Raw genomic sequence first — 26,242 nt, 5'->3', positions numbered from 1 at the left:
AACTTGTCCAAAGGGCACAGAATTAAAAGCATGGGGGGCTACTTGGGCCTGGCTCTGATACTTTCAGTCTCTTCTCTGCACCCCTGTGTCACTCAACCACCTAGTGGTCAAAATAATATTTCTCTTCCTAAATGTTCTGGTCCACTTTCTGGCATCCTGCTCCATTGGGGCAGTTCCTTAGGCTCTGTGTCATTTTCCTGCCTCCCAAGACACTCTTAAAATTTGAGGGATGCAACTATTTTCAGCTCCCTTCTGGGAATATGTTATTTCCCCCCAATATTCAGTAAAGAACAGGTACTGATGAACCTATTTGCAGGGCAGAAATGGAGACATTGGAGGCAATGGAGGCAGCAATGGAGACATTTAAGACAGCAGTGGAGCTGGCTTAAAACTCAACCTTCAAAAAACTAAGATCATGGCATCCAGTCCCATCACTTCATGGTAAATAGATGGGGAAACAATGGAAACAGTGACAGACTTTATTTTCTTGGGCTTCAAAATCTCTGCAGATGGTGATTGCAGCCATGAAATGAAAAGATGCTTACTCCTTGGAAGAAAAGCTACAACCAACCTAGACAACATATTAAAAAGCAAAGATATTACTTTGCTGACAAAGGTTCATCTAGTCAAAGCTATGGTTTTTCCCATAGTCATGTATGGATTGGACCATACAAAATTGGACCATAAAGAAAGCTGAGCAGTGAAGAATTGATGCTTTTGAACTGTGGTGTTAGAGAAGACTCTTGAGAGTCTCTTGGACTGCAAGGAGATCAAACCAGTCAATCCTCAAGGAAATCAGTCCTGAGTATTCATTGGAAGGACTGATGCTGAAGATGAAGCTCCAATACTTTGACCACCTGATGCGAAGAACTGACACATTAGAAAAGACTCTGATGCTGGGAAATATTGAAGGCAGGAGGAGAACGGGATGACAGAGGATGAGATGAGATGAGATGATTGGATGGCATCACTAACTTGATGGACCTGAGTTTGAGCAAGTTCCAGAAGTTGGTGATGGACAAGGAAGCCTGGCATGCTATAGTCCATGGAGTCACAGAGAATTGGACACTACTGAGTGACTAAACTGAACTGAATGGAGACACAGATGTTGAAAACAGGCTTGTGGACACAGTGGGGGAAGGAAAGGGTGAGATTAATTGAGAGGGTAGCATGGAAACATATATACTACCATGTGTAAAATAGATAGCCAGTGGGAATTTGCTATATGACTCAGGGAGCTCAAACTGGTGCTCTGTGACAACCTAGAGGGGTGGGATGGGGTGAGATGGGGTGGGAGGTTGAGAGAGAGGTTTAAGAGGGAGGAGATATATGTATATCTACGGCTGATTCATGTTGATGTATGGCAGAAACCAACACAATATTATAAAGCAATTATCCTCCAATTAAAAATAAGTAAATTACAAAAAAAAAGAACAGATCTAATTTGCATGTATTCTTTTTTTCTTGTGTTTTTAAAATTAATTTTTGCTGGAGTATAGTTGCTTAACAGTGCTGTGTTAGTTTCTACCGTAGAGCAAAGTGAATCAGCGGTATATATATGTTCCCTCTTTCTCGGATTGTCTTCCCATTTAGGTCATCACAGAAAACCAAGTAGTTTCCTCATACAGTAGGAAACCTAATATAGTAGGTTCTCATTAATTATTTATTTTATACATAGCAGTGTATATATGTCAATCCCAATCTCCCAGTTCATCCCACCCTCCTTTGCCCCCTGGTGTCCACATGTTTATTCTCTGTGTCTGTGTCTTCAATTCTGCTTTGCAAATAAGATCATCTATACCATCTTCCCAGGTCCCACATATATACATTGATATACAATATTTATTTTTCTCTTTTGGACTTATTCCACTCTGTATGACAGTCTCTGGGTGCATAATTAAAAAAGATACATGCATCCCAATATTCATTGCAGCACTATTTACAGTAGTCAGAACATGGAAGCAACCTAAATATCCATCAACAGAGGAATGGATAAAGAAGGTTGGTATATATATTCAGTGGAATATTACTTAGCCATAAAAAGGAATGAAATTGAGTCATTTAAAGATATGTGAGTGGACTTGGATATCTGTATTTCTAAATGAAGTATGCTAAATAAACACTCTTTTATTTTTTTCTTTAAACAATAATCAGCAAGTTTGTGGGGAAAGGGTCCAGAGAGGCATGGCCCTAATCCTGATTTGACATCTTATGTGCCCCCTGGCAAGTTGTTGGTCTTCCCTTAGATTCTGTTCTGTGTGATATGTATAATTCCCTACCATAGTGCACAGCATTCAGAAAAAGCTCAAAACATATCACTTTCTTTCCCTTTATATTACTAGTTGAAATTATCCCATCAGCCTATTTTCTTAGTATTTGTTCAAAATAGCAAATGGTTTCAACACTGGAAGTGGGAGGAAGGTAATATGATGAGTATATTTTACTTTTCCAGTTTTCCTTAGCTTTTGACATACGTTTCTCTTATAAGAAGAAAAGATCATACGTTTTTTATTATTCAGTTTGTTAATGTAGTGTATCACATTGATTGATATATGTATATTGAAGAATCTTTGCATCACTGAAATAAGTCCCATTTGATCATGGTATATTTTGATGTGTTGTTGGATTTTGTTTGCTAGTATTTTGTTAAGGATTTTTGTGACTGTGTTCATCAGTGATACTGGCTTGTAATTTTCTTTTTTCTGTGATATTTTTGTGAGGTTTTGGTATCAGGGTGATAGCAGCCTTGCATAATGAACTTGAGAATGTTCCTTCCTCTGCAATTTTTTTGGAATAGTTTAGGAAGGATAGGTGTTAGCTCTTCTCTAAGTATTTGATAGAATTTGCCTGTGAAACCATCTAATCCTGGACTTCTGGTCCTTGGACATTCTTAAATTGCAGCTTCAGCTTCAGTACTTGTGATTGATCAGTTCATATTTTCTATTTCTTCCTGGTTCAGTCTTAGAACTTTGTAACGTTCTAAGAATTTGTCCACTTCTTCTAGCTTGTCCAGTTTTTTTGGTGTATTGTTGCTTGAACCTACTGGATAGCACAGGGAATTCTACTCAACACTCTGTAATGACCTACAAGGGAAAATAATCTCAAAAAGAGTGGATTCAGGTCTATGTATAACTGAGTCACTTTATTATACACCTGAAACTAGCACAACATTGTAAATCAACTGTGCTCCAACACATTAAAAAAAAAAAAAAATCATACTTAGGAAGGCCCATTTTGAGTTGGAAAAAAATTGGGGAGTACTTTAATGAAATAAAGGTTTATTTATACATTTAAAATAGAACATGGAAACAGAGGTCTTTCTAAATGCCAAAAGGAAGAGGCCTGTTATCCAGCTCCTCCTTTTAATGAAGATTGAAAAGCATATAGACAAGAAGGTGGAGGTAACTTCAAGCCCCAGGTGGTGAAGTCCTCTGTGGGGTTTGGTGGCAGGTCAGCTCTTGAAATGTTTGAAGGATTGAGTACAGTTCTCACATCCACAAAGGGAAAACATGTAGCTTGTATTCATTTGACTATAGCAACTTGCTGACTTTTAGATTTTTGATTTTTATGTTATCAGTGTTGACTATATTGAGTGATTATATACCCACATTTACTGTGGTTTGTTGTTTAAATGGGCTAATTCAAAGCCAGTGCTCAGCCCAGTGTGGCTAGGTGGTTAGCACCAATTCAGCAACTTGGAAAATATCTTTCCTCAATAACCATAAATGCAAAACCTTCCCATGGTGCTTATCTAGAACCACTGATCAGGCAGAGAGGGCTGAATCATCAGAGGATGCTGTTAAATTTCTCCTTAAGTCAGTGGTTCCTATCAGGTGAGACATCCACAGCCCTCAGGCTGTCCAGCACACACTAGGGTTCCTGTCACCTTGAGTGGGGAGATGTCACCTGACAGCAAGTCCTGCTCCTTCTAACATCAGTAACTCTAAGCCAAAAGGAAATATGTGTCCAAGATAAAGTGATCTTTCTCTTTCCAGGTTCTAAATTATTTCTGAAAGTGAATATTGCAAAAACTTTGACTCTTGTTAGCATGCTTGTGATATGGTATTGTTTCTTAAGCCTCACTCCCCATCACTGTTGCCAGGTTCCTAGGTGTAACCTCGCATAGGTTCTGATTGAGTTAATTTGGGGTAGAATCCAAAAAGCTTGGCTTTTCCAAAGTGGTTTCTTAAATATTTCCATTACAGGTGGTGCCTATCTTTCAAATAGCTACATTACTTGCAACCAACACATACAACTGAGCTTCCTTGATGTCTCAGACAGTAAAGCATATGTTTGCAATGTGGCAGACCCATGTTCAGTTCTTGAGTTGGGAAGATCCCCTGGAGGAGGAAATGGCAACCCACTCCAATATTCTTGCCAGGAAAATCCTATGGACAGAGGACCCTGGCGGGCTACAGTCCATGGGGTTGCAAGGAGTCAGACATGACTGAGAAACTAACACACAGTACATACAACTACCTTTTTCTATCTCTGGAATATCTCTGTTTTTCCACCTTCTCCTCCATTCCTCCACCCTAACCCCATGTGTGTTTTTTTTTTTTAATGCAAATATCCTTGATTTCTATTGGTTCTTAAGTGAAGAGAGTTCAGCAATGGGAATCAGCACAGGTAACTCTAATGCAGGGATCTCAGCAAGTCTGATTTGCATGAACAGTGCCTGAGCCCTGGTCCAAAGCTGCATTTGCGTTGCTCATCTCTCTTGTTCAAGGAGGGTTCCACTGAGGACAGAAACATCAATTATAGCTAGTTTAAGTAGATGAAGAACTTTTTAGAAAATTGGGCTATAGTTTCTTTATAATGTGTCACTTTCTGCTGTACAATGAAGTGAATCAGCTACATGTATATATATATAGCCGCTCCCTGTTGGGCCTCTCTCCCACCTCCTCCCCCTGCCCATCCCACTCACCGAGGTCACCACAGAGCACTGAGCTGAACTCCCTGCAGTATCTGGCGGGTTCCCACTAGCTGTCTGTTTTACGCATGGCACTGTGCATATGTCAACTCCCTTCTCCCAATTCACCACCCTCCCGTGTCTTACCTATCCATTCTCTACATCTGCCTCTCTATTCCTGCCCTGCAATAGGTTCATCTGTACCATTTCTCTAGATTCTACATCTGTAGATACAGATTTTATTTAGGGGTTTAGGTGCTTCAAAACTTGGAAGAGCTTAACTAGGAGACTGACCTAGACACAAGCTTCCAGAGCCCATCTGCTGTACTCAAAGAAGCCACCATCCCCTCTGTAGGAAGCCAATAAAAAGGAAGCCGTTGCTCCCAGAAGGCTGTTTCTGCTGCTGCCCTCAGGAAAGCAACAGCGCGCACTGAGCCAGGAAGAACCAAGTTCAGGGGCCACATAGAAAGGGGGGTGCTCTGCATTCTGCTTCTCTCCCCTTGTAACTCAGTATTCAAAACAAAAATTTTCTGTTAAGTTCATCTTATTGGTGGAAACAAAGAACTAAGTCTTGCCTGGAACCCTAATTACAAGAGTGTCTTGGATTACCCCCCACTCTCCAGTCTCTTGCTAAATAGGAGGGAACTAGAATAGATCTTGGACCAGTATATTCTCAGTATCCACTTATTCCCCTGAAGCTTCACTTCACTATATTAAATTTTCCTAAGTATCATCATTTATAAAGTTAATTTGGGTCCTAGAATTCTATGAATATTTTTATTATAGTCAGTGTTTCTGTGAGGGGGAAAACATTTCTAGGATCAAAGAACATTCTTATCAATATATTTTTAGATTGAAGCTCTTTATAATGTGGAGACTGCCTTTTTGGAGGCACATATGTATATGCATATGTATAGGTGTTTATGTTATATGTGTTCTGTGAATGCGAATGATCTTGAATAGTACATATTCTATAATTAGTATGGAGGTCCATAATGATCCACTGGAGGCCCAGCCAGATTCTGAAGTTCCATAATAATTAGTGTGTGCATGCTCAGTCGCTTCAGGAGTGTCTGACTTTTTGCAACCCTGTGGCCTATAACCCACCAGGCTCCTCTGTCCATGGGATTCTCCAGGCAAGAATACTAGAGTAGGGTGCCATGCCCTCCTCCAGGGGATCTTCCCAACCAAGGGATCACATCTGCATCTCCTGCATTGCTGGTGGTTTCTTTGCCCACTGAGCCACCTGGGAAGCCCATAGTAATTAGAGTAGATAACATTTATTGAGCCTTTACTTTGCACCAGGAGTCGTACTATGTGTATGTGTTCTTATACTGAATTCTTATAATTCTGTGAGTTAGGTGTCATTATTATCAGCCCATTTCACCAAAAAGGAAGCTGAAACTAAGAGAGATTAAGTGACTTGCCCAAGATCTGTAGCTGGTCAGTGGCACAGCTGGGACTTGAATCTAGGACTCCAATCATCCAACAAAATTAATACTAGTATAACTTTACTGTAGGTATTTTATTTTAATCTAATACCAGATGGTGTAATTTGTTCTTTCTCTGGCTCTTTCTGTCTCTTTGCTGGTGCATGTGTGTGTGTTCAGTTTTGAATATGTTGAGTTTGATGTCCCATAAACCCTTCTTTTATCTTCTCATCTTTGTTTAGGAGGAAACTTAGGATAAAAAAGTTTATTCATCTACAGCTCTGAAAGAAACACTAACCCACATTTGTCCAAATGGTGAGCAGGAAAGGAGAATGTCTAGGTTCACAGCTCATCAAAAACTAGAACACTCTTGTGATACTTCACCATCTGGTGGTCAGAAACTCAAGTGAGCCATCTGGGCGCTAACTAAGCAAAGACTCTGTTATCGAGGTACCCTCTAACTTAGCTAAGAATTCTGTTATAACTTGGCCATTAGCCAGTTCCAAGGACTGGTGGCTAGCTGTCATGTAAAATTGGAATTCTCAGTTCAGGCTCTAACCCATGCAGATCTTGCATATATAAGAATCGTGTGCATTCCTATATGCCACCATCAGAGGTTCTGGTCCTTTACTCCACTGAAAACCATTGTCACTGAAGCCACTTGGTTGTTACGTCCAATTGCATTTTACACTCTTGACTGCTTGTCCTTTCTAAATTCTACCCTTCCATCATTTCTAGAAATGTGCTCTCTCTTCTACTTTTCCTTCTTTTTGAGGCACCTCCTTAAAAGTTCCTCTTTGTTTTGTCAGTCCCTAAAATTTAGATATTTATCAAGGTCCTTTGTTTGGCCTTTAGGGTTCAGTGGGAGCTCTTGGCAAATCTTAGTAACTTCTGACTCCTAACTTCATCCCCAAGGAAGAGGGATGATTAAGTGGGATCAAGAGCAGTGACGTTTATTAGAACCAGGTGCAGGAGATTCTCTCACTCTCTATCTATCTCCTGATTATTACCCTGAGTCAATCCCTCTCTTCCTCCCATGAAACTGGGAACAATATGGGTTTGGAGCCATTACTGCTGGGGAGATACCTTAGTCCTGTGAATACCTTGGTGTCTGGATTAAGCAGTCTCTATTCTAGGCCATTGCAAAACCCCTTGCTTTGTCTTCTTGTTGGCCTCAGTCTGCCTTTCCTTTGACACAGTTTTCCTTGATACCAGAGTGGTCAAATGACCTGTGTTTCAGTATAGGGCAAATGGCCTGAGCAGCCTACTAGCTTACTATATGTGTTGTAGGTCCTTTGCATCTGCCTCTGATTTTAGAGCATGGATGGTCCAGTCTTGCTCACCCCAGGGCTTTCTACACTGGTGAAGGCACAGTGGTAGAGGGTTACAGTGAGAAAGAATACATGTTAGCCCAGTTCTTGATCCTTTAGCTTGTCTTTCCTTGAGGAATTCATCATAGGAGTTTGAAGGTAAAGAGTAGAGCTTGGGAATAAGGTGGCACATCAAAGTTTAGGATTCCTGCTTCTGATTATCTTATAATAGATTTCCATCATAGTCATAATGTATACTATTGACTTCTTATTCTATATATCCTTCTTTTGCTTGTAAACAACACTCAGCAGCCCCATACATGACAACATTTCCCGTCTTCTCGTCTTCAGTTCCATAGTCCCTACTATATGCCAGATATCTATAGTCATGTGTCATTGGGAAATTCTTCCTTGGATGCTCCACAAGACCACAAACACGTCCCAAACTTAACTCATCATCTTTCCCTCTCTCACCCCCTGAATCCACCCTTCTTTCTCTAGCTCAATAGTAACAAGTATTTAGATCGGAAACAAAGAGGTCACCCTTGACTTGGCTCTTAGTCCCCACATTCAACCTGTCATTAAGTTATACAGAGAGGAGACTTCCCTGGTGGTCCAGTGGTTAAGGTTCTGTACTTCTACTGCAAGAGGCACAGGTTCAATTCCTAGCCAGGGAACTAGGATCCACATGTTGTACATCCAAAAAAAAAAAAAAAAAAAAAAGAGAGAGAGAGAGAGAACTATTATGACCTTTGTTGTTGTTGTTATTCTTTGGCCACACTGTGTGGCTTACATGATCTTAGTTACCTGACCAGGAACCAGGGATTGAACCCAGAACCACAGCAGCAAAAGCACTGAGTCCTAACTACTGGATTGCCAGGGAAATCCCCAGAGGGAACTTAAAACAGTTTCCTTGAATCCATCCTCCCTTCCTCACTGTCACTGCTTCATTCAGGCTTTACTCATTTCTCACATGTTTTATAACAACAGCCTCCTAAGAGGTCTCTCTGCTTCTAACCACCCCTGATAATCTCCAGCTGTACATGGAATAGAGTTCAGTTTTTCAGAACAAAACTGAAAACCCTCATCTTGCTCCTTCTACCACCTGTGCTATGTTCTCATGGAAAAGCTTCTGGTCCCAGAGCACGTCTTCTCTCTCTGTGCCCCAGGGGTTGCCACCCTCTGCTCCTCTGCCCCAGGGGTCCTCACCCTGAAGATACTGCTCCAGAGCCCCTCCCTCCTTTCCTCCTGACCTCTCTGCTGGAGCCTGTTCTTTCCATGTCATTTCTCAGCACCTTTGGCTTTTCTCTACCATAGTACTCGCACCCATTTGCTCCTCTGTTTTCTCATCTTCTACTAAATGATAATCTCAGTAAGATCAGGAATTAGGTCTTCTTTATCTCCGTGTGAGTCCAGTCCAGTACAACCTCATGCTTACTGAGCATAGTTTATGGAGTTTAAATCAGTGAACGATGTATCTATGCAGAAACAAAGAACCTGTGGGCCACACTTCAGGACATGAGAGATTGAAATAATTCACCCAATCATTTGTAATCAGTGTCCCTCCTATAGAGGGCAAGTGATAAACCAAGGCAGAGAGAAAATTCTCTGTTCTTGCCTTCCTGAAGGTTCTTAGGGTGCTCAGGGTAAGACCTTTGAGAATAGCCTTGGAGGTGCACTCAATTTGTCCAGAGGTATAGGGACTCTGAAACTACAGCTATGAATATGATTTTGGGGACCTCCAGAAATCATATGTTGCTGTACCAGGGGATGGGAGTGTGGCAGGAGGAGGGGGTCAGTTTTGAAGGACCTTGAGAAGGTTGTTATTGACCTTGACTTTGACTGTGTTGTCCACAGTCACACAGTCGGTAGTAAACTGAGTGGGGAATCAACTTTATTTGAAAATAAATTGGAAATTGTTTAGCATTGGTGATCAGAGTTAAAGCCTGCCTCATCTATCAGATTATGTACATATCATGAGATATCAATCTTGTGAATTTGGATTATATATTTTATGCAAATATAAATTGACATTACATGCAAAATATCGAGAAGAAAATATTATGACCCTTTAAAAGATGCCAATCCATAAGTGGAGCTCCATTTTGTGAACTGCAGAGTTAGAATGAGAAGCTACAGAGTTTGAGAAAAACCATATCTAAATTTTTGAGGCCCATTTCAGTGAGGGAAATAAAATCCCAGCACTTCAGAAGAGACAGATGTCAGGGATAGCCTTCCTATACCCCCCCCGCCCCTGACTTCTGGCTTCCGGTTCTCCATTTAAACCTACACTTAGGCACAGATCGGCCCTTACCTCCCCCTCAGTTAGTCAGTTCAGTCCTACTTCCTTCTACTACTTCTACCCCTTCTCTGCCTGCACCCCTTCACTTCACCTGTTCTTCCCCTTTGCTCCTCCAGTGACCTTAGCCCAAACCTGGAGTTCTCTGATGCCAGCTATGTGTCAGGTCATGCTGAAGAAGGAAACCCTTTGTCTTGCTCCATGCTGGATCTCAGGAAATGGGGGAGGAGAACTTCTTCCTCTTTGTCTCTTGTTTCTTCAATTCACACGATAGAATACCTATTCTCTGTTCACAGTGGCTCACTCAGTATCTGAGAACCAAGATGCTATTTCTTAGGAAGGAAGGCATAACCACAAAACAAGGATAAGTAGAAACTAGAAATAGCAGGTCTCTTATTGTAACATCATTTGTGGTGAAACGATCTTGCATGTGCACAATTGTAATGTTGGGGCTTAGGTGATGTCTTTCTCTTGTTCTCATTTTCTATCTTAAATGGAGAAAAGGGCTCTTGTGACATGAACACAGGGAATGTAAGAAAATCAAAGTCAAAAACAAATTTTATTTATTTATTTATTTTTTAAAATTTAAGTCTTTATTGAGTTTGTTATAATATTGCTTATGTTGTTTATGTCCTGGTTTCTTGGCCATGGGGCATATGGGATCTTTGCTCCCCAATCAGGGATCGAACCTGCACCCTCTGCATTGGCAGGCAAAGTGTTAACCACTGGACCAGCAGGGAAGTCCTACAAATTTTATTTTTGACTGCTTTCTCTATGCTAAAACTTCTCTGAAACTTCATGACAGAAAGATAATGAGATATATGCTCTGTCCCCAAAGAACCCTCAGTTTAGTCGAGAAGGTAAATGTGTAAAAAATATTTAAAAACTTACATAATACAGTACACATAAGATTCTGAGCTAACAGAATGGGGGTTGATTGATTGTTTGGAGTGTCTGTGTGGATATCTGGGTGCGTGTGGGTGTGTGTGTCAGAGAGAGAGGGAAAATCTCATTTGTTTCATATGAAATATCTATGAGACAGTCTTTAATCTCTCTCTTTTATAGATTAGAAAACTGAGGTTCAGAGTGGCTGTGTAATTTGACCTAGGTTATCTAGTAAATGGTTAACTTGACCTTCATACCCAAATCTGTCTGACTGCAGAGTCCAGAGTTGTTTTATTTCACTCCACTGCCTCTGATCTTCATAATCCCATGGTCCAGGATGGTGGGAAAGAACCACAGTATGAAAACAGGAAACAGTATTTGCTATCATGAGCACTGATGGGAACATAGGTATATCATGTAGCTTTTCTCTGGTTGATTCTCTATTTCTCTCAGTACTATTTCTATGTAACAAGAAACCATATAACCTTCAACAGGCACTCCTGATTTATATTTAATAACACCTTTTCTTCCTAACTTTGTCTGTTTATGCACGTTATGGATTTTGAACATAATTTGCATTCTGGAAGAAAGTTCAGATTACCATGGGACATTTGTCCTTGTCACCAGCTGTTGTGATTTAATTTTACAGACTGAACATTCAAGAGGTTGTTTTTACTCATCAAAGAACCAGATCAGCAGTTGGTCTACATGTTGGCAAAAGAGCCCTTTTTGTGATAGGATCCATGGCATGAATTGGATCTGGGTAACTGTGTGAAGGATGAAGTAATTCTTTTTTTTTTTCTTTTTGTGATCAGGAAGGTAATACCATGGATTTCTTGGATGAGATGCTTCCTATAGCTCTTCATCATTTCTAAGACCTAAGTCCTGTCTCATCTCAAAATCCTGGATAGAGTGTGACCAGTGAGTTGAGATCCCCTTGCTCATGGACAGGGCTCTCTCTTTTTTTCTAGGAAAATAGAGGTCTGCCTTATTGCAGCATGGATTTGAACTTTTTTTTCTTGAATTTTTCCCAGTTTATATAATGAAATGATTGCCACAAGTTTAGTTAACATCCATCACCTCACATAAATACAATTTTTTCTTTGTGATAAGAACAGTTAAGACCTTGTGCTATGCTTAGTTGCTCAGTCATATCAGATTCTTTGTGACCCCATAGACTGTAGCCCACCAGGCTCCTCTGTCCATGGGGATTCTCCAGGCAAGAATACTGGAGTGGGTTGCCACGCCCTCCTCCAGGGGATCTTCCCAACCCAGCTATTGAAACCAGGTCTCCCGCATTGCAGGCGGATTCTTTACCATCTGAGCCACCAGGGAAGACACAAATCTTAGCAACATTCAAATATATACTCTTCTCAATGGACATTTGTACCTTTGGCCACCTTCATCCTATTTCCCCATCCACCACCTTCCACTTATGACAACCACAACTCTGATTTCTTTTGTTTTTTAAATTCCACATATAAGTGGGATCACACAGTGTTTGTGTTTCTCTGATTTATTTCACTTAGCATAATGTTCTCAAGGTCCATCTATATTGTCACAATGGTAGAACTTCTTGCTTTTTGTGACTGGATAGTATTCACAGTTTCTTTATTCATTGTTTCATTGGTGGACTCAGGTTGTTTCCATGTCTTGACTGTTGTAAATAATACTGCAATGAATGTGGAGGTGCAACTATTTTGGGGATAGTGATTTTGTTACTTTTGGATATACACCTCAAGTGGAATTACCAGATGATATGGTAGTTATAGTTTTAATTTTCTGAGGAAACTCCTCTTGCATGCAGGTTCTGTAAAATCATATTAATTCATTCAAAAAACATTTAGTGTTAACTTTATGTCACATACAAATTTTTGAAAAAACAGCTTGTGTTTCTTTGCCTCTTCATAAAAGAGGTTTAGAATCTCTCACTTAAAAATATTAAACAACAACGACTATTTTATGAGTTCTCTTGGAATTTAAGGGCAATAGCATTTCTAAATTTCACTAAAATAACTTAGTAACCTGCACATTTTGTAAGTCTAGATACAGACTGCATTGTCATGGGGATTTTCTTCAGTCAAGGAAATTTTTTAAAGTATCTCTAGGAGAGTATCTTCAAAAACCATGAAAGAGAGACGGAAAGAGAATCAGAGAGAGACAGATTTATACAGGTTTCTTCACATGTTATAAAACAACTATATTAAAAATATTATAAAATTAACTAGAGGAAGAATTATGAGTGTCTTACACATTCTTTGAATTACCTGGAAAATGTACTGAGTAACTTTGTCTCTGAGTGCCTGTAAAGACATATTTTAATAAAATCGAAATCTGCATTCTTTTGAAAAGTATCTGTTTTACTTTTTCTTTTAAATCTTTTTATTTATTTATTTTTAAATCTATTTAATCTTAATATTAAGGATTAAAAGGTAATCTCTCCTTTTTAAAAATAATAAGCTTTCTATATATGATACATCCGATTTGCAGAATCTGACCTCTTTGCAGTAAGGCAGGCCTACACTGAAATAGACAGACTCAACTCAATGTTTTTGAACACATTAACGTTTGTCCTCAATGAACTGACATGCATACAAGTGTTTATATGGAGTCTGTTGTCAGTGTATATGTTGAGGTCATATGCACCTTCAGCCAGGAAAATGATACCCTTTTAAAATTAATTTTTATTGGGGTATAGTTGCTTTTCAATGTTGCATTAGTTTCTATTGTACAGCAAAGTGAATCAGTTATACATATACATATATCCCCACATTTTTGGATTTCCTTCCCATTTTTATTACCACAGAGCATTGAGTAGAGTTCCCTGTGCTATATAGTAGGTTCTCATTAGTTATCTATTTTATGTATGTGTGTGTATACTTAGTTACTCAGTTGTGTCTGACTGTTTGCAACCCCATGGACTATAGCCCACCAGACTCCTTTGTTCATGGGATTCTGCAGGCAAGAATACTGGAGAGGGTAGCCATTCCCTTCTCCAGGGAATCTTCCCGACCCAGGGATCAAACCTATGTCTCCAGCACTGCAGGGAATTCTTTACCATCTGAACCTCCAGGGAATCCCATTTATTTTGTACATAATATTGGTAGTGTATATATGTCAATCCCAATATCCCAATTCATCCCACTTCCCCTTTCCTCCTTGGTATCCATACATTTGTTCTCTATGTCTGTGTCTCTGTTTCTGCTTTGTAAATAAGATCGTCTATACCAATTTCTTCAGATTCCACATATATGTGTTAATGTGCAATATTTGTTTTTCTCTTTCTGACTTGAGTCTGTATAACAGTCTCTAGGTCCATTCAGGCCTCTACAAATGACCCAGTTTTCTTCCTTTTTAATGACTGAGTAGCATTCCATTGTATATATGTACCACATCTTCTTTATCCATTCCTCTGCCATTGGACTTTAAGGTTGCTTCTATGTCCTGGCTATTGTACATAGTGCTGCTGGAACAGTTGGGTGCTTGTATCTTTTTGAATTATGGGCTTCTCAAGGCCGTTTTAAACTCATTCTATTAATTGGAAATGAGTCACTAAGACGGACTCATATTTAAGAGAAGAGAAATTAGACTCACCTTTTGATGAGTAGGAGTATGGAATAATTACAGATGTTAAAACCCTATAGTCCTTATATGAAGTAAATAGAGTAGGCAAATTCATAGAGGCATAAAATAAAGTAGAGATTACTAGGAGTTGGGATGGGGGAGAAAGAGGAGTTTTTGTTTAATGGCTACAGAGTTTCTTTGGGAGATGCTGAAACAGTTCTGGAATTGATAATAGTGATGGTTACACAAAACTGTGACTGTACTTAATGCCACTGAATCACACACTTAAAATGGTTAAAAGCGTTAATCTTGCTTTATATATATTTTACCACCACAATAATATAGTCTGCACTCATTCTAATTAATCAGTGCCTGACTTTTGGTCCTAATGTATTCTAAATATCCATATTTAATGGCCACATGTGTGCCTCCAAAGTATTCATGAAGGATATGTACATCTAATTCCTCCTTGTCCTGGCAGGGATTTCACAAAGGCAGATATTGATAATGAAAGGAGTGCTGACTTGTTAGCACTGGCTTATAAGATCCAGCAAAGTTTGAAATAAGCTATTTCCAATTTTATTTGGTGAGCAACTCAACAGGGGAGCTACTTATTACATGTAAGGATACCTGATGAAGCACACATTTTCCATTTATGTTTGATGAATGAAATTCTGTTTCACTCCAGAGAAAAGTCACTAAAAGGGAAGTTATAATGGATATTTTTAACTTCTAAACCCAGTTTCCTCTTTCTATTCATCAAGAGCAGGAAAAGCCAAACCGCCTCCATGACTCACACAGTTGCACCGGGACTCAGTGAGAACTGTGTTAAGACTGACCACCTAGTGAGCGGCAGGCCCAGAACCTTTATAGTCTTGTCACATCCGGCACCTTCAGTGAAACATTTGAATTTAGTATCTGCTATCAAAAAGTGTGGCTGAGCCATAGGAATCAGCATCTCTGAAAGGTAATAGAAAAATAAGTGTTTAATAGTGAATGGGGGATACTCAGCCCTGGGATAATTTTATATGGTTCCAGACTCTGGGCCATTCCCAGAAATAGAAATTCTGGTATATTTGTTGTTCATTCTTTAATGTCAGACCTTAGTAAACTACTGTAGCCCATGGCTCACTAACCTTAGAAAAGTGGTTGTCCCCATTTCAGTGTGATGGTCCTTTATTAGGAATGCCAGAGCTTGGCTTCTTCCTGTTTTGTCACTATTTGAGACTCCAACAAATGTTCTAATCCATTTACCTCTGTGATTTCTTAGTTTTACAACAGTGGCAACATCTCCCTGCTAACTGATTCTTATGCTAACAGCATGAAAGATACTTCCTACCTAGGGCTTGGTATCATGGTGTTTCTCCTTCTGACTTTTGGGGAATGTTTGGAAGTATTTGATAACATTATTATTACTTGTGGTGATGCTGCTTGAATTTTTCAGAAAATGGTGTGGAGTAAATACTTGTACATATGCATTACATATTATCAGACCTGCTCATACTTTCAGATAATGTGCCACAGCAAAAGCTCAGGTGGGTTCTTTCCCACAGTAGTAGACAATACAGTCATCTGAATTAAATTCACCCATCCCCAGCCATTTTAGTTCACTGATTGCTAAGACAGCGATGTTCATTCTCGCCATCTCCTGCTTGACTACATTCAATTTACCTTGATTAATGGACTTCCCTCGTGGCTCAGACAGTAAAAGTGTCTGCTTATAATGCAGGGGACCCAGGTTTGATCCCTGGGTCAGGAAGATCCCCTGGAGAAGGAAATGGCAACCCGCTCCAGTACTCTTGCCTGGAAAATCCCATGGTCGGAGGAGTCTGGTAGGCTTCGGTCCATAGGGTCACAAAGAGTTGGACACGACTGAGCGACTTTGTTTTCACTATGGACCTGACGTTCCAGATTCCTATGCAATGTTTTTCTTTACAGCATTGGACTTTACTTTCACCACCAGACATATCCACAACTGAGCATTGTTTTCATTTTGGTCCAGCTGCTTCATTCTTTCTGGAGATATTAGTAATTGCCTTCTGCTCTTCCAAGAAGTTCTATACAGCAAAAACAGGACCTGGAGCTAACTGTGGCCTAGCCCATCAGTTCCTTATTGCAAAAATCAGACTTAAATTGAAGATAGTAGGGAAAACCACTAGGCCATTTATATATGACCTAAATCAAATCCCTTATGATTATACATTGGAGGTGACAAATAGAGTCAAGGGATTAGATCTGGTAGACAGAGTGCCTGAAGAACTATGGGCAAAGGTTCATAACATTGCATAGGAGACAATGACCAAAACCATTCCAAAGAAAAAGAAATGCAAGAAGGCAAAGTGGTTGTCTGAGGAGGCTTTGCAAATAGCTGAGGAAAGAAGAGAAGCTAAAAGCAAGAGGGAAAGGGAAAGATATACCCAACTGAATGCAGAGTTCAAGAGAATAGCAAGGAGAGATAAGAAGGCCTTTTTCAATGAACAGTGCGAATAAGAGGAGGAAAACAATAAAATGGGAAAGAGTAAAGATCTCTTCCAGAAAACTGAGATATCAAGGGAATATTTCATGCAAGGATTGGCATGATAAGGGACAGAAATGGTAAGGATCTAACAGAGGCAGACGACATTAAGAAGAGGTGGCAAGAATACACAGAAAAACTATACATAAAAGGTCTTAATGACCCAGACAACCACAATGGTGTGGTCATTCACCTACAGCCAGACATTCTGAAGTGTGAATTCAAGTGGGCCTTAGGAAGCATCACTACAAACAAAGCTAGTGGAGGTGATGGAATTCTGGCTGAACTATTTCAAATCCTAAAAGATGGTGCTGTTTAAGTGCTGCACCCAATATGTCAACAAATTTGGAAAACTCAGCAGTGGCCACAGAACTGGGAAAAGTCAGTTTTCATTTCAATTCCAAAGAAGGGCAGTGCCACAGAATGTTCAAACTCCCAGACAGCTGTGCTCATTTCACATGCTAGTAAAGTGATGCTCAAAATCCTTCAAGCTTGACTTCAGCAGTATGTGAACTGAGAACTTCCAGATGTACAAGCTGGGTTTAGAAAAGGCAGAGGAACCAGAGATCAAATTGCCATCTTTCTCTGAATCATATGGAAATCAAGGGAATTCCAGAAAAACATCTACTTCGGTTTTATTGACTACATGGAAACCTTTGACTCTGTGGGTTACAACAAACTGTGGATTGTTCGTAAAGAGATGGTAATACCAGACCATCTTACCTGTCTCCTGAGAAACTTGTATGGGAGTCAAGAAGCAACAGTTGAAACTGTGCATGAAACAACTAATTGGTTGAAAATAGGAAAAGAAGTACGACCCTGTGTATTGTCACCCTATTTGTTTAATTTATATGCAGTGTGCATCATGTGAAATGCCATGCTGGATGAATCACAAACTGGAATCAAGACTTCTGGGAGAAATATCAACAACCTCAGATGATACCACTCTAATGGCAGAAAGCAAAGAGATAATAAAGAGCCTTTTGATGAAGATGAAAGAGGAAAGTGAAAAAGTTGACTTAAAAATTAACATTCAAAAAACATTAAAAAAACTATGATCATGGCATCCAGTCCCATCACTTCATGGCAAATGGAAGGGGAAAAAGTAGAAGCAGTAATAGATTTTATTTTATTTTCTTAAGCTCCAAAATCACCATGGATGATGACTGGAGCCACAAAGTTAAAAGACGCTCTTCCTTGGAAGGAAAGCTATGACAAACCTAGACAGCATTAAAAAAGCAGAGACATCACTTTGCCAACCAAAGCTATGGTTTTCCCAGTAGTCATGTAAGAATTTGAGAGTTGGACCGTAAAGAAGGTTGAGCACTGAAGAATTGATGCTTTTGAACTGTGTTGCTGGAGAAGACTCTTGCAAGGCTCTTGGACACCAAGGAGACCAATCCTAGAGGAAATCAACCCTGAATATTCACTGGAAGGACTGATGCTGAAGCTCCAATACTTTGGCCATGTGATGGAAAGAGCTGACTCATTGGAAAAGACCCCAATGCTGGGAAAGATTGATGGCAAAAGGAGAAGAGGGTGACAGAAGTTGAGATGGTTAGATAGCATCACCAACTCAATGAACATAAATTTGAGCAAACTCTGGGAGATAATGAAGGACGGAAAGGTTGGCGTGCTCAGTCCATGGTGTTGCAAAGAGTTGGACAGAACTTAGTGACTGAACAACAACAAGTTAAATGAAATTGTAGAGTGATTTATTTAAAAATTAAAGTAGATTCAAGGTTTTCCCTTGAGCAATATGACTCACACTTGGATTCTGAAATACCTCTTGATGGAAGAAAGTAAGAGAAACTATGACCGAATCACTCTTATTTGATCACCCGTCATGTGTATATCGAAAAATTCTGGTTAATTTGTCACTTTGTATTAATTTTGGCACTTTGCTGGTGCCTGCTTTTGAAAAACCTCAAGACCAAAATAATCAATTGAGTACATACATGTCCCAATGTGATGAAAGCTTCATTTAACTGCTTCCAGAAAAGCAGTTCTTTTCTGCTTCGAGTGAGAAAAGGACCTAGTGTCAGAGAACTGTGTTAATTTAACCTTTCTGCCTTGAGGAGTTGTTAAATCCTACTGTGTAAAGGTCTTCTAGAGATCAGTAAGGGAGAAGGGGAGATGGGACACACATCAGGAAGAGAGTGGAGTAGGGATGCAGTGCCTGGGATGTGAAAGAACATTGGAGAACAGTGATGGAGATAAACATGTCAAAGTTGGGTGAAGGAAAAGGGAGTAATGATTTGCTTTCGAGATAAAGATAGGACATGTGCACCACAACTAGAGAATAGCCCTCAATTGCCACTACTAGAGAATAAGTCAAAAATAAATTAAAAATTATTTTAAAAAATAAATATCAAGATATAAAGATTGAATTGAGTGAACAGTGGGCTGACTTAAAGTTTTGGGGATGAATGTGATTACTCAGAAACTATTTTTCTGCATCTTCTGATGCCATCTTCAGAATTTGTACCATTTGTTTGAGTCTAGCTTGCATTCCCTAGCATACTCAGTTGCTCAGTAATAGCCCCAATTTCACTTGATAGTACTTGTCAACTTAAAAAATACTTGCAACCTTAAAGTTGAGAGTTATCTCTTATTCAGCAGAAATCAAACACAGGACACAATGTCTCAAGTAACCCTGAGAAAGCTTCTCTGAGGAGGTGAGGAGAGAGAAATTTTGCAGCAAATGGCAGGTAGTTTGAACATCAAAATATTGTTAATTAAAGGAAACCATATATCCCAAGTTAAGGAATTTAGTTCTTTTCTATGTGTGGGAAGATGCAGGAGTCTGAGCTCACTGGAATCATTCCTTTGATATGAACCTCCACTATCTGGGGCCAGAATTCTGTGTTTCCAAATTCTGAATTTCCTTAGGGCTCACCATAGCAGGTGACTGCAGTCTGATGGCTGCTAGGTGGCAGGTATTCTTTCCTGAGTGACTTCGGGGCTCACCAGCTAACCATTAGTGGTGCCTGCAATTGCTGATGACTGTAACTTTCTTTGTTTACTGATATGGCAGGAAATATTCCATTTCTCACACTCATTTTATATGTGTCTTCCTGACTAGATTGTACACTGTGAGGGCAGTACCACATTTACTCTCCTAACTACACCCTCTCCAGTGCAATACCTGGCAAAATGCCAGTGCTAGCTGGTGACAGAAGAAGTTGCCTGATATAGATGCTGTAAGAATTAAAGGCAATGTTTATAAAGGACTTTATTCCATTTCTGGCTCTTAGTAGGTACTTTTATTATTTGTAATAATAATATGAAAATCTTCTTTCTCTGAATCTTGCTTGATTGGTTATAAGGGACCACTGCAGTGAAAAAGCTATAACGATTCAACACTGTGTTTAAACAAGCATGTGAGAATGTATAAACTCTCCTTAAGATGCTTGCTAAAAAGACTTCAATTCAGGAGAATTTAAAGCAATGCTTGGACCTTCTTAACGAACCCTTCCTTCCAACTTCCGGTGGATGTCTTTTTCCATTAAACCTAGTAAGTCAGAAAATCAAACAGTGAGACCAAAAGAGCTAAAGCTAACCATGGGAAGTGAAATAAATATTTACACATGGCTTCCATAAGCATGATATATGTTTATACCTTTAGTATGTTTTGATTTGTGTATCCTACCACCTCAAGATGTAAGCTTCTAGCAGCTGGGATCCTTATCCCGGACGTATTTTGTATGTTCTTTATTGTATTTAATGACTCTCAGAGTTCACCAATAAATATACCAGACTTAGTGGAGATGCATGCATGGTTAATTCAGCTTGCATTCTTATCTACAGTTTTGTGTTTTTGCTTGGCTGCCGTATCAGTAGACCCGAAGACTCAGCTACAGTTGTCCTGAGAGGCTAGGTATAAAAGTGCAGGTGTTCAGCATTAGCAAATAGTCCTTATTATATGGATCGACTTTTGGCAGCTAGTAACGATGTTTCCTGAGATTGAAAAATGATTTTCTACCTTAAACAGTGGTTTCACATTACTGGAATGCTGAATTAAAAAAAAAAAAAAAACCCACACAAAATTCCTCTCATCAGTAGTACTGAGACTGTTTTTGTTAGTTGTATACATTTCATGATTTGTATATTTTATAGTAGAATGTAAGCCTTTATTTTTAACTGTTGTGGTTAGGTTTAGGTCCTTTGCCAAATGAAGCAGACTATGAAGAAGTAGGAAGAGTAATGCATCCTGGAGTTCTGTTCCTGGTAAGGGGACCAGGGCCTGGCCGGAAGCCAAGGAAAGACCTGGGGCTGGAGATGTTTTCAAGGTTTTAAACATATTTGGGCATTTTTGTGTTTTACTGTTGCTTTGCATCATCATGTATTAGCCGATCGCCTTTCATCCCTGTTTAAAAGGAGTTCAAATGCTTTTTGTGATATAATTCTTAACCCTTCCTATACCTTAATCTGAAGGTCATGACTGTGCAGAATTTAAGATCTTGTTTAAAATGATTTATAGGAAGTTAAGATATCCTCTGTTTGTAGTTCCTCTGTTTGCTATATATCTACCTATTGATTAGACCAGAGTATGAGCTATATAGCTGGGTATCTGTTAGCCTCTAGATTAAAAAATGCAATCCTACTAAAAAATTTTAAATACAAGGCAAAGACTTTTTCCTTTTGGAATGTTGTAGAAAAAATTACAGAAATCATTGGCAGAGGGTTAGTGAAGCTCACATCTAATATATGAGCCCTTCACTGCTTGCTGGGGTGTTTGTTGAGGCAATAGAGAAACCAGGTTAGCTAAAGAAGTAAATGACAAGATGGTACTATTGCATGGGGTGGCGCTTGGGGACTATCACTGAATTGATCGTAAGGAGGGTTGATTCTGTTAAATAATTTTCCTTACTTTGGCAACACATCACTGACTTTTTGGAATCTTTACAAGGCAGGTAAGCCTTGATATCGAGGAAAACCAAACAAACCAATGTCAATTATCCGAACTAAGCTCCACATTAGCAGACTTGATGTGTCCCATGGCAGGAGAATTCAGAAAAGTTTCATGTGTAAAGGTTTCCGCTTTATCATCTTACCTTCTCCCTCCTTCAGGTCTTTGCAGCAGAGTGCATTTCAGGTTTTTGTTAGACATATGAAAGGCTCAGTTTCAAAGGCTTGGGTTTTCACATCCATGTCAATATCACAAATTGAAATGTGACCTGGGTACCTGGCTGCATACTTTCTTTAAACCTGAGCCAATAATACTGCAAAATGTGAGGGGAGGCCCTCTTTCATCTCACACTTTAAAGTGAAAGGTTTGTTGATGTAACCCAATTTCCAGTCTGCAGAGGTCACCCTGTAATGTAGTGCAACAATGATAAGCCCATCAATTCTGTTTGATGTTTGAAATTTCCTTCCCCTGGATTTCACTCCCACTTTGTTTTGTGAAGTAAGTTTAGTAATAGTGATATTCTGGCTTGCTAACATGTGATGATATGATTTCCCTTGATGCTCACCGAGTGGCCTTTTAAACTGTGCAGGTATTTTGCAGGGATTATATCTTGGATATAATTAAGAGGGGATAGTAGAAATAAACATGTTTTTGCATGCTTTAGATAATGTTCTTGGGAAGGGTAAGTGATCAAATGCAGAGATACCAACTCTGGCTTTCCTGTGACCTCTGACAATAGTGAAAGTTGTTCTGTATTGTAATCATTTAGTGGTCAGTATGAAATCACTTGGTGGTCTCTGTATGATATAGCTGTATGAGTATGAACTGAGGGTTGGGGGAAGGCGAATGAACAGGAACCATTGTTGGGGAGCAGGACGGCATGGGATAATGCCTCTGACACACACAGTTGTCCTTGGTGAAACACACGCAACTTAACATCAAAAGCCACACTTTTGTTTCTGGTCCTGGCCCTAAGTTAAGAAGTATTAATGGAATCAGGGATGAGCGTGGACCAGAGTCCACTCCCTGAAATACTGGAAGGTCCAAGTTGGTTGGGGATCAGGCCAGTGAAATAGAGTTTGAAATATATAAAAGAGCTAATGTTTAGCCCTTTATGATTTATAAAAACATATGATTCAGTGTTTTCATTTCACTTTATTTTATGATTCAACCTAATTCTGTCTTTGTTAGCCACACAGTTTTTATCCTTCTGGATTAGAAAGACCCCCACACCACCCCTTTCTCATGGAAGTCCAGGGTTATAGTGAGGACCAGCAGCTCCATATTGTGACAAACATCTGTTTTCTTTATTGAATGCTCCCTTCTGGACAGGAGAGACAGACAGAAAGACACATTCAAACTATAGTGCTGGAGGTCACTTCGGAAGCTCCATTTATGCTTTTTCCTCCCATTGAATCATCCTGATGATAATTATTTACCCTTTGGTAAGGATCTCTGTCAGCAGCAATGGCAGCATTCATTGTTAACCCTCTGCTAAGTACAGCTTCTGCTAAGACCAGTGGACATTACTAGATGGGGTGCCTGGTAGTAGAACAAGAAGTGAGATCAGTACTCAGAAAAATGCCTTTCAAATGAGTCGAAAGTCTCTGTGTTGTTTTCAAGCCCTTATCATGATAAAAGGTGCCATGGTGGATTCTAGTAGCTCCATCTCACCCACTGACTCAACTGCACAATTTTGGGCAGTCACATAACTTCTCTAGTTAGCATTTGCCACACAGTAGACCATTTCAGAGGTTTAGAAACTATAGTATGAAGTCCTAGGGTTCCTCTGAGTTACCTTAGAGTGGCTGCTGAGGAAGGATGGAATGTCCTCATGGGTTCAGCCTGCGCTTTCCACACCTCTTACTTTTCGGCCAAAGTAGCTCTATCTTTTGTGTTTTATGTTTGAAGAAAGCGTTCAGCAACTGAAGTAAAAAAAAAAAAAAAAAAAAATGAAGACTCCTGGACCAAATGACCTTTAGGCCTACTGCTAGTTCATTGAGGAATTAGAATTTTTCCTCTAAATATCACAATGTACAATCTGACAGTAAATGCTGTATAATGCATGGAGAATAATTTTCTTCCTTTTCCAAGCATATCTACTGAGAGCCATAAAATAGAAACATCTGTCCTGCTGGAAAAACTGGGAGAGGAGGGAACTTTCAGCCTTCCTTCCAGCCCCCTCCCAGAGGAAAGGGGGGCTTATTTGACTGCCTAATTGGGGGCGGGGGGAGTCACTGACTTTGTGTGGCTCAGGCCACCTGGGTTTTCTTGCTGTCAGCCCAGTCTGCTATTAGCTGGGTTTGTTCTTTGCCACTTGGGGCAACTGAAAAGGGCAGGCTGTTCCTCTTCCTTGGGGTGAAACCTGCAGTTTGGGATGGGTGTGGGGAAGTCGGGTGCCTGGTTGTGACCTTAGTTACCAGCCACAGTTTCCGATCCAGCTTTACTGGTAATGAGGTTGATGGACTGATCCTGATATGCCCCTGTATCCATTTCTCTGAAACTGCTGGAGTGACAGAGAGGGAGGAGTTTTCTTGGAGAAACTCTAACAAACACAGCCCTTATGCATGTATGTATGTGCTCAGTTGTGTCTGACACTTTGGGACCGCATGGACTGTAGCCCTTCAGGCTCCTCCATCCATGGAATTTCCCAGGCAAGAATACTGGAGTGGGTTATCATTTCCTTCTGCAGGGGATCGTCCTGACCCAGGGATTGAACCCGTGACTCCTGCATCTCCTGCACTGTCAGGTAGATTTTTTACCACTGCGCCGCCTGGGAAGCCCAGCTCAATCTTTATTCCTTGGCTACTGATTCTAGATTTCCTCAGTAGAGAAAGCATCTTCCCCCTGCCCCAATCTCTTGACCTGTATAGCAGTGGCCTCCATGACTAGATCAAGAACCTGCTCTACTATATGCCTCTTCCCTCCTCACCGCCTCTCTTATTCTGGGCTGTCCTGCAGTTGGTGCACAATGATTACACAATGGTTTTATGAGCCAATCTCATTGCTGATTGCACTCTTCTGTGCTGGTACCTGGCTTTTCCTCACATTGCCTCATGGTTCAGTTTAATTCCCAGCCTGGTGAACTGCCGTAGGTGGATCATGGTCTCCACCAGAAAGCAGGGAGTTTAGTCCTGGTTGACAAGAGCAATTGGCTGAACCACAGTGTTCCATGCTCAGACATGCCTGACACATTCATCTCAGGATCCCTTTCTCTGTTTCATCATGGGCAGCTGTGCCTGCCAGTTGCAAGCTGTCAGGGAACTGTGTGTCAGGGAACTGGTGTGAAATTCGCAGCTCCAGGATAAAGCCCCTGCCGTTCCTTTGTCTCGCTTCATTTCTAGTATTTGCACTTGTCTGTTCCCTTCCCATTCAGGACCCTCACCCAGTGTCCACTCATCTCTCCCCCAACACACTTCACCTGGCCTCTTCCTTTTAACACTGAGTTTTTTTAATTCATTGTCACTTCTTCCAAGAGGCCTTCCATCTTCCTCAATCTAACTGGGTCACCTTTTTCTGTTTTTCTCCTTCTTTGCACCCTATTATTCCTTCCTGCTGTTAAGTCACAAAACATGACTCTGTATTTGTTTAGCGCTTTCATTCACTAAGCCGCAGGTGGGCAGGTGCTACTGTGTTCAGTATCTGGTACAGGTCCTTGGAGTCGATGAATATTTGTTACATGACTGAGCTATTTAACCCAGTGCGGGTCAGGGTGAGGAAGAAGGTGATGCTGACTCAGAAACTGAGTATCTCTGAAAGGTGATATGTGCAGTAGGCAAACGCTGGACTGACCTGCTCTTGGGGTGGGGTAGGGGAGTGCTCTGCACACACTGCTCAGGGGTCAGAGGGCCTGATGGGGCTGAGTGCACCTGAAGACCACTGGCCTTCAGTACCTGCCATGTGACAGGGCAAGACAGGAACAGATGGAACTGGTAACATCAGGGCTTTCAAGCACCTTCTGTGGCCTATTTCACTGGGGGCTGGGCAAGAAGCTGGAAGTCTTAACTTTAAATCATAAAATCAAGGCACTTGAAGAATATTAAATAATACTGGGAAATGTATCCGACTTAATCTGTGTGTTTGGCGGGGGAGAGGCAGGAGGAGCTATCCAGTCACTTAGGACCTCTGTGCCTTGGGTATCAGTGAAGTCACCCTACTGCATTTTAGGGAAATACACTCAATGAGAATCCACGTGTAGAACTGTAAGACTGTATAATATGACTACCACCACTTTTATTCCTACTAATACTATCAGATACACCTTACAAAATTGTTGACCAAATTGTAGATAGAAAGAAACTGACCTGTCATTTTTGTCAAATACACTAGCAAAACCTTTGCTAAAATGATATTCTAATGTCCTAAATAATGTCATATTATATTTCCAACTTACAGATTAGAACTCTGAAACACAG

At 40.2% G+C, this 26,242-nt stretch overlaps 1 protein-coding gene across 4 annotated transcripts in view; it reads left to right on the top strand.

Moving 5' to 3' along the window:
* The window catches only part of SUGCT (succinyl-CoA:glutarate-CoA transferase), a 727,590-nt gene that overhangs the window by 483,726 nt on the left and 217,622 nt on the right, over window positions 1-26,242 (top strand). The window contains exon 13 of one of the 4 annotated variants that reach the window (XM_065938546.1): window positions 15,167-15,235. The exons of 2 other annotated variants lie outside the window; for them this stretch is intronic. In XM_065938546.1, the coding sequence (XP_065794618.1) occupies window positions 15,167-15,220 (54 nt within the window). In that variant the 3' untranslated portion in view covers window positions 15,221-15,235. Of the gene's footprint in view, window positions 1-509; window positions 549-15,166; window positions 15,236-26,242 lie in introns of those variants that run through there. One more of the 4 variants, XM_065938548.1, reaches the window with a different exon arrangement.

This window comes from Muntiacus reevesi, chromosome 6 (genome assembly GCF_963930625.1).
Source record: "Muntiacus reevesi chromosome 6, mMunRee1.1, whole genome shotgun sequence".
NCBI lineage: Eukaryota > Metazoa > Chordata > Mammalia > Artiodactyla > Cervidae > Muntiacus > Muntiacus reevesi.
This window is presented reverse-complemented; position numbering and strand designations above follow the sequence as displayed.